The sequence below is a fragment of the Salvia hispanica genome, chromosome 2, assembly GCF_023119035.1.
Source record: "Salvia hispanica cultivar TCC Black 2014 chromosome 2, UniMelb_Shisp_WGS_1.0, whole genome shotgun sequence".
Classification (NCBI taxonomy): Eukaryota; Viridiplantae; Streptophyta; class Magnoliopsida; order Lamiales; family Lamiaceae; genus Salvia; species Salvia hispanica.
Genome location: NC_062966.1, coordinates 12,719,151 through 12,732,910, shown reverse-complemented (window position 1 = coordinate 12,732,910; position 13,760 = coordinate 12,719,151). Strand labels below are relative to the sequence as shown.

Below are 13,760 nucleotides of genomic sequence, written 5' to 3'. Positions count from 1 at the left end.
AATACATACAAAAACTGGTTGTAATTTATTCTAATAAATTTGATAGAAATTTCAAATGATAAAAACAGGTTGAAAATTGCAAGAACCAAAGTTTGAAAAACTAAATACGTACTTTACAAAATAATAAGGGAAATTGTTTAACTATTTTTTATTATTTTTACAAAAAAAAGACAGAAAAGTCAATGAGACTGCTAAAGCGGGACGGAGGGAGTATTACATAAAGAGAAGTACGCTTTGAATTATTGTCAACTTTGAGATAAAAACTAATAATTTTATAAATGTGGTCACCGCCTAATTATAGATAGATGAAACTAATAATCTTATAAATGTGATCACCGCCTTATTATAGATAGATGATACTATAAAATTGATAGGACAGAGTACAGTCTTTCGAAATGTGCAAGTAGGGCCCTTTTTTGGGGGCAGAGGTAAGAAACTTCTTCCCCAGGGGGGTGGTAGCTTTTTTAATTTTTGGAAGAACTTGACTTTCGTTTCCGGGGTTTTTTTCGGAAATGAGAGTGTACTCGGGGGGCAAAGGGGAGGGGGGGCCCCCCGGACCCTGGGGCGATAGGGGGGATCCCCCTCGCGGCCCGTTGCCCCCCGCCGTCGGAAACCGGGGGGGCGACCCAAAAATGACTTATAGTATTATTATTAATCAATATTAAAATTATTATTTTGATATTATAAATTAATAATTAATTTATTTTTTAATATCATTCAAATATACTTAATTATAGTTATAGTTATAATTATATTTAATTATTGTAGTAATATTATTGTCATAATACTAAAAACTAAAAACTAGTTGTAATAAATAAATAATAATAATATAATTATTTAAATTATGAATCACATAATATTATATAAAAACAATTATTATTATTATTATTATTATTAATATTTTACATTATACTAATAAATAATCAATATAATTTTAATAAAAATTTAAAATTGTGAATTATATCCATAATGATATTAAGAGTTGAATATTTTTAGTTAGGTGTTTCAACCATAAAATGAGTATAAAACAATTCAATACAAAATATTTAATTGATTTAAATATTTTAAATAATTAATTTAATTAAGTGTTTTGTTCTTGATTTATATTATGAATGCAATTAGATGTACGTATAAATAAAACACTAAAAAGAAAGAAGAAAAAGAAGAGAAAAGAAAAAAGAGGAAACATATAATAATGAGAAAAAGAAAGAAGAAAGGAAGATAAAATACTAAAAAGAAAGAAGAAAATGAAGAAAAAAGAAAGAAGGAGAAACTAAAGAAGAAAAAAAGAAAGAATGGGAAACTAAAGAAGAAAAAAAGAAATAAGAAATGAGGAAAAACATAATCACATGTTTGGTATACTATTTAATGAAAATTTCCAAAAATATCCTCCACAACAAAATAATCACAAGTTTGGTACCTAGGGTTATTTTTGTCACTAGGTACCAAAAACGATATAAAAATAAAGATCATGTACCACTTGCGTGCGAAAGTGAAAGATCAGGTACCATTTATATAGTTCACTCTTTTTAAAATTCCAGCTCCAAAACCCCAATGTAATCAGCCCCAACTACAGCCCTAACTTTTCAGCATTTAAATAGTTGAATTATAATTACATTAGATATTAAATGAGAAATTAATAGGAAAATGCATTAATTCCAAAGACAAAAAATACAAATAATAAATACCAAGCAATACCGAAAAAAACAGAAAAATATTGAAAAGTACCAAAAGTACTACATCGACTCGAGTGTTACCAATTTCACTTAGTAGATCTTTTTGGAGTTGGCTATAGCCCGAGCCTTGTGAATGATATGTTGTTGGGCAATATACTTCTGGAATTTTGGCCGCGCTCCATGGCATGGGATGTCGTGAGCACGAGCTTCTCCCGAGCTCGGTTCAGCTTCTTCTCCCCAAATAGTTGTTATAGGTCCTTCACAATTATCATGTTATGCAGTAATACACATATACATGATATTGGCAATACATGACCGATTCCACCCCGAACCTTTGATAGTTTATTTTTGTCATTTATGAAAATCCTAAAAATTATTTATGACAAACCTAATTATGCAACTATGCAAATAATAATCCAGTTATACATATAATAAATTCAAATATCCTAACATATCTTACCATATCTAAGGAGATCTTGCCATATCTTATTTTAATTAATACTTCCTCCGTCTCATTGAAGATGACCCACTTTCCGTTTTGATTTGTCCCAATCAAGATGACCCATTGCTTAAAATGGAAACCCATTTATCTCTACTTTATTCCCTCTCTCTTACTTTACTCTCTCCACTTAACACACAAAATAAAGTTGCATAAAATCCCGTGCCATCCAAGAAAGGGGTCATCTTCCTTGGGACGGAGGGAGTATTTAAAAATTGATTCCTTATGGAGGAATCAATATTAACTCCTATTTCATATTCTTAGTGGGAGAATTATTATTTTATTCTGCTCCGTGATATTTTATTCTACTCCGTGAAATATCTAAATTAAATCATAGGCTAATTAAATAGCCTAAGAAATCGAAATCCCCTTATTTCTCACCAATATTAACGTCAATCACTCCCCCATATCTTTCCAAATCTTTATCTATTTAATTGTGGGATTATATTCTTGAACTCTATAAATAAGAGTGAAAACCCTAAACCTAAATCAAAGAAAAACCGCCCCCACTCCCCCAAAATCACGTCTCCCCTCTCTCTCTCAATTTTTCTTCTACTATTCTCCAATATTTCTTCATCTTTTGAGAAGAATTGAAGTTGAAACTCAGGAATCTTTGAAGAATCAAGGCTATTACTTTGTTTCTACCGTTCGTTCTATCAAGAAAAGGTATTTTTATATTAATCTTTCTTCATCTAACCGATTAATCGGAGTTCTTGAACCCTCATGCATATAGATTGAGTGAAAGGGGAAACAATTGATGAATATGGGATGCATGTGTGTGTGTGTGAATCGTGTGTGTGTGTGCATGTGCATGCCTCGGTGTGCGTGCATGTGTGTTGTGTGTGTGCGTGTGATGTGTGTTGAAAAACACTCATGTGTGTCACGTTTTGATGATAGATCTGGAGTTGTTGTGGTGTGAATAGAAAGTAATATGATAATAATATCTTGATTTTCGAGTGGTAATATAAAACTAATCGACGGGAGAAAGGAAAACGTTAGGAACATGCATGATTTTGAATCAATGATTGAGACTTACTTGTGATACACATAAATTAAGGGTGTTAACTCGCGCTCTCGGTGTGATAGCAAGAGGAAGAACATACTTGTGATCATCTAAGGAATCGATGTGGGCTTTATTCACTAAACTCTTTTATTACCAAAATAATGATTATGGTGTTATAAGGGTGGATTAAAATGTTATGACATGCCTGTGATTGTTTTGATTATGTTGTGTGTCTGATGCCTAGTTTGTGAGTCCGCTCCATTAGGCTATAGGGCTATAAAAACGAATTCGGGTCCGAGTAGGGCCGCAAACCCTATCAGACTAGTGTACACAAATTGAGATCGGGAGCCGTCCTTGCTAGTCGGCCGGTCTCGTGGGCGAATAGTGTGGCCACACTTTCGTCGCACTATGGAATTGTTGGTTGTTGAGAAAATGAGAGGAATTGTTTGACTGGCTAGTCTATGAAATTATTTTGTGATACTCGATGATATACTTTTATAAATGCAAACTCGAGTTCACTATGGTAAGGATGACATATCTATTAAGATGTTTTGGCATGAGTTCACTGAGTATGTTTAAAATACTCAGCCCTGCATGTGTTTTCCATATGTGCAGGTTGAGCAGCGACGAACGGTTTGCGGTGTTGAGCAAATAAATTGAATGATAATATGATCGTTTTGAAACATTGAGTGGGGTTGTGTCTTCATACATGACTTCACTTTTCTCTTGGTTGCTTCCGCTGAAAACATGAACTCTTTCCGTTTGTTTGAATTGAACTATTTCATTATTGTTTAGAATATCGAGACATGATGCGTTTTGGAATTTATCAAACCTTTGTCATTTTGAGCATTGATTGTGGTATTCTATCCTTCATTGGTTTTTCTTGATTAAGCCGTTGTCTTATTGCTTAAATAGTTAATTGATTACTCTGGTCAAATCTCTTTAAATGAAACCCTAGCCTACGCTCTTGTTGCATTTAAGTCCGCCTAGGTAGCAGTCGTCGTATTTATTATACCCTAAAATGTCGGGCTGTTACAAAGAAAGTATATAACTTAGTTTATTCGTAAACTTTTAGCATAATTGACTCGTTGAGTTAACTCAAAACTCGAAAGTTTTAAGACAAATTGACTTGTTGGATTAACTTTCAACCTGAATATCTCCTAATTGAATAGTCCGACAATATAACTACATATGCTGATTTCTTTTATACATGTGTTCAATTGTAAGATCAATGCAATTGATTTGTTAGGGCTTATTTTGCTTCAAGTCGTATGTAGTATGTAATTTTGTTCTATGGTTTATTTAGCTTCAAGTCGTATGTAGTATGTGGCTTTGTTCTATTCCATTTCCAAAAAGAACGACTTTAAAGTTTAAACATGTTTTTTTTGGGAGAATATAAGGAATAAATAGTTATTAATGATTTCCTTTTTTATTGGTAAATGAGCTTAAATTTAAAGGTCACGCCACCAATGACGAGAACCCTATATCTTTTGTCTAAGGCATTAATTTTTACTGTTTGACCATCTCACACATATAAATACTATTACTCTTCTCCTTTTTTTATATGTAAATGAATTTAAATTTTAAAGGCCGCGGTACATCTGCTTGACTTTTAATATTAATCTTTCTACCGTTTTGCCAACTAACGTACACTTGCTATTAATGATTTTCAAAATAGATTAGTAAAAAACTAAAAAGTGCTATGAACTATATCGAAAAACGGAGCGGATCTGCTCATTCATATAATACATCATTTTATACTACACTAATAAAATAATGACACATGGATATTTTTTAAGTTAATAAAATAATAGACTAAATGATTAGTTATCATCATACGTGTAATCATACACCAACATTTTATTTAATCAAACCAATTAATAAACAGATAATCACACTTCCAATTCCATTTTGTTGGAGGAGAAACACCATTTTACTACAAGTCATGAATGCAAATTTTCGAGCTGCTCATTTTCTGATCAACCAGAACACAAACACCACTTCTTGAAATTCCACTTCACTTTGTTATTTATCATTCTTTTGTTTTTTCCCCATTTTCTATTGCTCCTTGATTTGTTTAAGTAATGGATATTTTTCACATTAATGGAATATCTAGCCAACCACTACAGCTAATCCACCCATTTAAAGTCAATTAATTCATATAAAAACACAAAGAATCAAAAGAATTGACAGCAGATAGTGCTAAGATGGAAATTCAAGAGGAATCAATCTGGCAATTTGAAGGGCAATCAAGACCTCCACATTTTGCAGTGCCAAAACGCTACGAGCTAACTCTGAGACTAGATTTCTCTGTTTGCACTTAACTTAGAGAATTAGAAGGAAGAAACTTAGAATAAATGAAAACTTGGAAATCTTCTTTATTTGAACTTAGAATAAGAATGCAGACACTTTTCGGCGCTAAGCTCTTTTTATGATTTTTAATGGGAATTGAATAAATGAAATGTCTAGGGTTTAGATTTTAGGTTTTAGTTTGTTATTTCCTTTTTGAAGAATACGTGAGCTATTATATTGGTGTATGATTAAACGTATGATGATAACTAATCATTTAGTATTTTATTTTATTAATTTAAAAAATATCCACGTGTCATTATTTTATTAGTGTAGTATAAAATGGTGTATTATATGAATGAGCGATCCGCTCCGATTTAAGAAGATCCAAAAGTAAATGTTGATAGTATTTGAATATAAGTCTGAGCCCAACAGTAAACATATTTTTGCACGGCCCACTTAGAGAGAGAAATATGAAAACCCTAGATCTGCTGCTATAAACTCAAACTGTTACTCTCCTTCCGTTTATAAATTTTGTGATTCTTTTGTGCCTCTTTGAGTTTCCTGTTGAGGATCTACGATTAATCGTATTGACTCGTCTCAGTTTTGGTTTAGTTAGGAGGCCAACACTAAAATTTAGGCCTTTTATGACAGGCTACTGTGTTTTAGCTACATAAATAATCCTTTGACATCTTCTATCTTCCACTTGTAAATTAGGAATCATTTTTTTACGTATTTAGGAAAATTTGATGCACTGCCTCTTGAATAATCTATTGGTGGTGCGTGAAATGTGCAAATTAGTTACCATTTAGGTTCAGACGGAGGCGCATAATGAGTTGAAACAGTAATTGAGTGCTAGGAACATCACACCTTTTGTCTTGTTCCTTATTCTGCTTCATACACGTCGCTATTTGATTTCGATGTTGAAAAGTTATTGGTTTGTAGTTTGTACTACTCCATTACCATTGTTTTAACTCGTGTCAAACGGTGACAAATTATTTACTAGTGCCAATTGTTTATGAAGAATCGTATCGATTTAGGTTTGCTTGATTCTTTTCTTTGGCCTACTGTTGTATATGTACGCATTTTGATTTTTCTGGGCAGATGATGAGTTATTTGTATTTTGTGCTTATCAAACCGTGAAGCTGCAAAATCGAGCTTTTTAAAACTGATGCCCTGTCTCATTTTTATTTCAAGTTTTCAGGTTCAAATTATATCTTGAATTTATCAATTCCTATATATACTAATCTCTCACTTCAGTGGGCGGATTCAGGGATAAGGGGTGGTCGACCCCTGACCCGAAAGCTTAATTATAATTGTTCTACTATAAATTATGTTTAGCTACCATCCAACTCAATTATCCACTTTAACAATATTTAGTTAATTTATAGTATTTTTTTATGTCATTTTTCACATTATCAATATTCATTCAAGTCCAATTCCAATGACGCATTTTCTAGATTTATCAATGACCATACAGGGTAGTGATAAAATTCAAATTTCTATATTATACAAATTCAAAACTTCTCAACACACAATATCAACACAACATCAATCATTGACTACCGTTGAAATTTTGACATTTTCTTGTTAAATGTTTTTTTGTGATCTGTTATATTTTTCAATGATTTAGATTATAGTTTTGAGTTTGTACAATATTTAAAGTTTTTATTTGTTCAGATTCCTGACCATCCAACTACGCTATTGTATATTTATTATTTATATTATTATTTTTTAATAATATTATTATATAATTTTTTTAATATTACACAATAAAATTTATAAAAAACACAATTAAATAACAAACTAAAAATTATGAAAACAACAAACAAAAACATAAATTACGATAATTGAAAATACATAATTGATGCTTAAAACATAAGATGAAAATTAGACATTAAGTTGTGATTCGGTAAATTTTGTCCTCAACCAAATCGTTTAGACTGAGCTTTGTGAGCTTCTCTATTAAGAAGTCGTGCTTTATTTTTCATATAAGAAGCTAGACTTGCAATCTCATTCGTAGTTTGTATGAAATCATTATTCTCGTCTTCATCTTCATTTTCACGACTGCTTTGTCCAAGTTTATCTTGAATGAACTCTGCAGGATAACAATAGTTCAGCTACATGTTTCTTCTGTCTTCCACTATCATATTGTGCAAGATTATGCAAACAATTATTATTTTCCTCTAATATCACAATGGACATTTGATAAAAACAATCATTATTTTTTCCATAATATCACTAAAAGCTTGATCAATATTTTTTCGCGCGGGCACTTGGTGGTAAACAACTTGTACTTCATCGTTTGTGGACTTGGAATAGATTTGACAAATGCCGACCATTAAGGATATATGTCTTCAGTGATATAATATCTCATATTTTTTTCGTGACCATTTACTATATCATGACCTTCAGTACTTGACCTTCCAAAATATCATCAAAAACAAGAGATTGGTCAAGCACATTAATATCATTTCTCGAACTCGGAGTTCCAAAAAAAAAAGCGTGTCAGATCCATGGATCTTAAGATGCTACTGCTTCTAAGATGATTGTCGGATTCTTGCTTCTTTCAGCATATTGTCCGGCCCATGAAGTGGGACAATTCTTCCATTCCCGGTGGACCTTCGCAAGTACTCGTCGCCAAAGTTAGAAATTACACCTTCAACGAACTTGATGAGAGATTTGCGAATAAGTTGTACGCTCATTCTCAAATATTCGTCGTGTAAGTTGGCTGTTGTCCCGTATGCCAACACCCTCATCATTGTTGTACATTTCTGAATTTTGGGAAGGATAGAAATTTGGGGAATCAGAGAATATATTATTCTCATCATCCTCCATAGTTTCGTTCCAATTTTATCGAATGTCCCCGAAGGGATTCATCCTCCATGGTTAGCAACAAAGGAAACTAAACAATATGAAATTGTATCAAAGAATAAGGATTATAGGAGGAGAAAATATGAGATTTTTTTATTCAAAACTATAACAAATATGGTTTCTGTTTCTTTATAGCAGGTAGGGTTGCGTTAAAATGACAACACCTCTTAAAATGACACCGTGACACCATGCTACACTGCAATATTATAAATGCTACATTGCAATATCCAATACACTAACTAGATTGCAACCTATCCAATACACTAGACTGCAATCTAGACTGCAATCTATAGATTGCAGTCCAACCTATTGGATATTGCAAGTGGAAAAAATTGTAGTCTAGCGTATTGGATATTGCAGCCTGTGAAAATTTGCCCTTGAACATTTTTTATGATTGTCACATGACAGTTGATTATTCGTCCATGTATATAAATGATTGACTAAAAATGGTGGTATGGTGTTACTTTAGGAGGTGTTGTCATTTTAACACAAACAATATCAGATATTGAGTATCTTATACCCGATATTTATTTTGACAACCCAGTCCAAACTATAATATTATAACTTAAATGCATAAAATTCAGGCTAATCACGGTTTGGACAAATCTCCTTAATCTTTTTCATATACTCCTTTTTTTTTATCTTATTAAAAAAAGTGCCTCATTTGTGGACACCATTTTTCAAACACACCAAATTTAAGAATTTTATCAATGCTCTACTTCACGCACAACACAAATACAAACACACCCTCGCACGTGTATATATACAAGCATACTTAGAAAGAGAGAGAAGGAGGGGAGAGCTTACTCGTATGATTATGTGAATTAGAAAGTGAAGTAGGATGAAAAATCGAGCAGAAAATTTTGTTGCATATGAATCTATACGTTTTTTGCATATGATTTTGCAAAATAAATAGTGAATCAATTAACTCGGGGTAATTAAATAATCAATGAGTCTAAAATGTCATACTATTCGATTAATTTTAGAAGCAATTCCATTTTTAAAAATTTAGATGATAGTATTAACTTTCATTAGGGTGCCCACTTATATGGTGGTATATATGGTTTCAGCCCAGCTAAATGGGTCGTCAAATAAGCCCACAACAAACAAGCCCAAATATCAGGTATAAAGTTATGACACATAAGCACCTTTCCTGTTTCCTCATTCAACGACTGTAAATAAAATCAATTTCCGACTTAGGTTTATCAGAGAGAGAGAGAGAGTTAGGGATTAAAAATGGAATCGGTATCGGTGAAAAACGAAAACGACGCCAACAATAACAACCAGACATCCTCCGACGAAGATAGAGAACGCCTTGTCCTCGATCTCAAGGCCGGTCTGCATCCCCTCAGAGTTCGTTTCCCCCCTTTTTTCTCAGTTTTACATCATCTTTATTTTCTTACTGCAATATTCCGCTTTTCCTGTTATGCTATTCAAGCATTAATCTTTCTCGTGGCAAGCGCTTGTTTGCTAATCAACAAATTCACCATCGAATTGAAACAACCCTCGGTTGTTTTTCTTTGCCCTCTTACTTTATTTTCACTTATTTCATTTTTGTTTTTGGTCTATTGTGTTCATGGACCATTTCCCCTAAATCAATCGGGGATGCCTTGCACAATCAATTCCGAACGTTATTTCGATTTGATTAAATGAGCCAATACTATATCTTGACAAGGCTAAAAGATCCAATTAACAAACAAGACTGATTCGGTTACTTACATTTTGACATATATTCATGTTTGGAAGTTCAGTTTGAAAATCATGACATATGTAGTGAGCAGTGGTACAGTGATGAAATCTTATATCTACATAGTCATGTCTCATTTCATTCGATTCTAAATGAGGGTGGATTAGATTAGTGTCTTCTTCACTAATATATAATTCTCCAATTTTAAAACTCTTCCATCTCCAATTTAGATTACCACCAGTGGGTTTATTAGTATAGACCATTCCAGAATCCGTTCGATCGAAGCATGGTTATATGTTTTTCATTGATAGTACATTATTCCTTGAGACCGAAGCTAGCTAGATGGAAGTTGCATAATGAATAAACTATTGCTAATGTATTGCTACAAATCCACTCTCCTGGTTCTAATCTATGCAAAATATATCACCTTCAGAACAAATTTGTATTTTGGTACACTCGTCGAACTCCTGGAGTCAGAACTCAAACATCGTACGAGGATAATATTAAGAAGATAGTGGATTTCAGTACGGTAAGTTCTTTTGCTGCATGAATGATTTTTGGAGGCAGTGAAGATTTGGCCTTCACCTCAACTAAAGTTTGTATTCTCGAATCCATCATGACTGGTTCAGGTTGAAGCCTTTTGGGTATGCTATTGTCACCTAGCCCGCCCTTCAACTTTGCCAAGCCCAACAGATTTGCATCTATTCAAGGACGGTATCCGTCCGCTATGGGAGGTACATAGGGTTATTCCAGTAGCTTTTAAATTTTTGCTTCTTTTATTTTCATGGATTGTAATCTCTCAAGTTTATATTCTTTTATCAGGATTTTGCTAACCGCAATGGTGGGAAATGGATTATCCGACTTAAGAAGGCTGTGTCAGGCCGTTTCTGGGAGGACCTGGTATGGAAACTAACTACCCAATAAAAACGATCCTCTTTTTCCTGCTGGAGTAAATATCTTAATCTTAACCCCCACCTATATAAGTCCACACACCCATGGTGTAATTTAAAACAACTTGCAGAGCTGTCATTTTAGCAACCTTTCTGGTGTCCCTGTCTATGTTCAGTTGGCTTTGATAATATAGTACTTTCTGAACAGATATCATCTATCGGAGCTAAGTAGTATATTAATCTGGTCTTGTGATTACTAGGTGGATTGTTTTTTTATATGTGTGTGTGTTGGTGCATGTATCTTATTTAATTATGTAAGCTACTTATAATATGCACTGATTTTTAATCTGAAAAGCTACCTACTAATTGTTGCATAGCTGTTGACCTCCAGGTTCTAGCGTTGGTAGGAGATCAACTTGATTATGGCGATAATATTTGTGGTGCAGTACTGAGTATCCGTTTTAATGAGGATATATTGAGTGTTTGGAACCGCAATGCATCTGATCATCAGGTTGGGTGCTTTTCTTGTAATACAAACGTATTCTTATAATCCTCGTCTTTCCTTGTATGGTGAACATGTTTTCTTTTTTTTGGTACGATCAGGCTGTGATGGCTCTGAGGGACTCGATCAAGCGGCATCTAAAGCTTCCCCACAGCTATGTGATGGAATACAAGCCCCACGATGCTTCACTACGTGACAACTCCTCATATCGAAACACATGGTTGAGAGGATAGGAATTGCCCTACTCATACTGGAAGAATGCTTCTGCTTGAGAGGCTCTCCTAAACTAAGAGAGAGGTGATACGGTTTCAATGTTGATGTTCAACTAATCCACATGATTTGGATTTTCATGTATAAGTCAAATATTTTGTTTTAAACATGCACTTACGTCTTATTGAGAGAAACGTTCCCAACAACCTAGATCCGTTGTCTGATTATTTATTGGCTTCTTGAATGATGGTAATACTGCAAAATCGAATTACAATGTATTACATGGAATTGGTGTAAGCTCTATATATCTATATATTAGGCGGAGCTAGTATTGTTCCAGCTCTCTGCCTTTTATCAATAGAGCACAAAAGAAGTTACAGAGGATTTCTTGCAATCGGCATCACAGATTGAATATTGTGGTGGTTTGTTGATAGAGCTAGAAAAGTAAGTTAAGACTGAGGAAATAATGAGGTTAAGAAGGGAGATTTAGATTAGATAGAGGAGGAAGATCCCAGAAAGCATCGCTTGGATCGTAGACAGTCTCCATATAGTCGTGAAGACCATTTATGGCATAAAGCGAAGCTGAAATCTGCCTCTCAACTTTGATGCGCTCGAATTCGAACAGCTCCGAATTCTCATCTGGCAGCTCCAACATCATCATCTCCTGAGCCTGAGGCAACAGAAAACCTCTACCAAAACCCCATCCCTCCGCTGCATCATCGACTAATTGACCCAAATCAGGCTTATAGACATCATCTTCAAACAAGGGACTAGTGCTCGTCGATGATTCCACGTCTTGACTAGACGTTGGCTGAGGCTGCAGGTGCTTCTTCTTTGGTTTTGGATTTGGATTTGCATTTGCATTTGCGCTATTGATTTTGTTGTTGTTGAGAAGCATGTTGATGCGGGATGCAAGAGGGGAGTTGGAGGAAACCTGAGTGACGAAATTGGTGCGAGTGTTGGAGCCGCGGAGGAGGCAGGCGGCCTCGTCGTAGGCACGAGCAGCTTCTTCAGCGCTCTCGAAGGTTCCCAGCCACATTCTTATCTTCTGCGTTGTGTCTTTGATCTCTGCCACCCATCTCCCGGAAGGCCTTTGTCTAACTCCGATGAATTTGTTGCTGTTTCTGCGGCTGCCTGCTTTCATTTTGGTGGTTTTGGTTGGGGGGAGCTTCACTTTCTCCTGCTGTTGCTGTTGGAACTTAATTTCCATTGGAATTGACAAGGTTAACACTTTGTTTATGCCATCATTTGTTTGTGTAGCACCTATTTATAGCTATTTTAATTAGTAGATGAAGGCGACATACGTTTTACTTGTAAAGCAACAACGTTAGGAGAGGAATGGTAATATAAAAGATGTTGTGTGGGGCGGGCCGGGTCAACAAAGAATTATTATTACAATTTCTTAGAGGGGTATTTGGTTATTTGTTGTTTGGCTGGGTATGTTTGTCTTCTAGTCCCGATGCACGAGAGCTTGCCACTTGGAGCAAAACTAGACACCCTCCTCCTCCAAAGACTAATTACTATTCATAATTACAAACCAACAACAAAACTAGTATTAATTTATTAGTAGTACTATGCAGTCTATGCTACTGCTGCTTGTTCAATTAGTTTGATTTGAGTATGAAAAGCAGATGCTCTTATTTGGTGACCGATAAAAGCTGGAAGTGATAGAAACTGAAGTATGGCGAAAACAAAAAGGGGTCTTCTTCTGCCTCTGCTACATCAACTATTTATAGAACACATCCTTATACGAAAAATACAATCAATTTATATAAGTCTACATCTTTTCTTCTCTTCATTAATTAGACACTAATTGTGGAAGATATGTTCTTGATTCTCATATTGATTTTAATTTTGATAAAAAGGGGTTGTAATAATTTATAGTGGGTTTAATGGGAAATGAGCATCTAAGAATAAGGCTAAGCAAGATGCTAATTGAGGTTAGTTGTCCCTTTCTATCCCAAAAAGAGCTCATTTGGCAGTATTCGACTACTTTTGACTTGTGAAACATAATATACTCCGCTATATGAGAAGGCGTGCTTATCATTATTGGTTTGGAAGAATATTTTACGTCATTGGTGGCTGCGAGAGGGAGAAACAAGGAGGAGTCGCCATTCATATGCGTAAGCG

General features: G+C 34.4%; 2 protein-coding genes and 1 non-coding gene across 3 annotated transcripts; 2 read left to right on the top strand and 1 right to left on the bottom strand.

Annotated features, from left to right (window-relative positions):
• The first annotated feature begins 6,565 nt into the window (after positions 1-6,565).
• LOC125208734 lies at positions 6,566-6,645 on the top strand. The gene has a single exon (XR_007174213.1). It is a non-coding gene; the product is annotated as a small nucleolar RNA SNORD36 (small nucleolar RNA).
• A 2,865-nt stretch (positions 6,646-9,510) lies between these two features.
• On the top strand, positions 9,511-11,840 carry LOC125208208 (eukaryotic translation initiation factor NCBP-like). The gene is made up of 6 exons (XM_048107791.1): positions 9,511-9,694; positions 10,462-10,557; positions 10,658-10,762; positions 10,851-10,928; positions 11,310-11,429; positions 11,522-11,840. Exons 1-6 carry the CDS (start codon positions 9,578-9,580, stop codon positions 11,651-11,653), a joined length of 648 nt encoding a protein of 215 aa, XP_047963748.1. The 5' UTR covers positions 9,511-9,577; the 3' UTR covers positions 11,654-11,840.
• An 84-nt stretch (positions 11,841-11,924) lies between these two features.
• LOC125208207 (ethylene-responsive transcription factor ERN1-like) lies at positions 11,925-12,853 on the bottom strand. Its single transcript, XM_048107790.1, has one exon. The coding sequence runs from the start codon at positions 12,838-12,840 to the stop codon at positions 12,103-12,105; it is 738 nt and encodes a 245-aa protein (XP_047963747.1). The 5' UTR covers positions 12,841-12,853; the 3' UTR covers positions 11,925-12,102.
• Between the last annotated feature and the right edge of the window lie 907 nt (positions 12,854-13,760).

Excerpts from the sequence above, each read along its gene's own strand:
- LOC125208208 (XM_048107791.1), top strand. The coding sequence starts at position 9,578 with ATGGAATCGGTATCGGTGAAAAACGAAAACGACGCCAACAATAACAAC. Across the intron at positions 9,695-10,461 it reads CCGGTCTGCATCCCCTCAGA|AACAAATTTGTATTTTGGTA; the intron begins GTTCGTTTCCCC and ends TATCACCTTCAG. Across the intron at positions 11,430-11,521 it reads GCAATGCATCTGATCATCAG|GCTGTGATGGCTCTGAGGGA; the intron begins GTTGGGTGCTTT and ends TGGTACGATCAG.
- LOC125208207 (XM_048107790.1), bottom strand. The coding sequence starts at position 12,840 with ATGGAAATTAAGTTCCAACAGCAACAGCAGGAGAAAGTGAAGCTCCCC.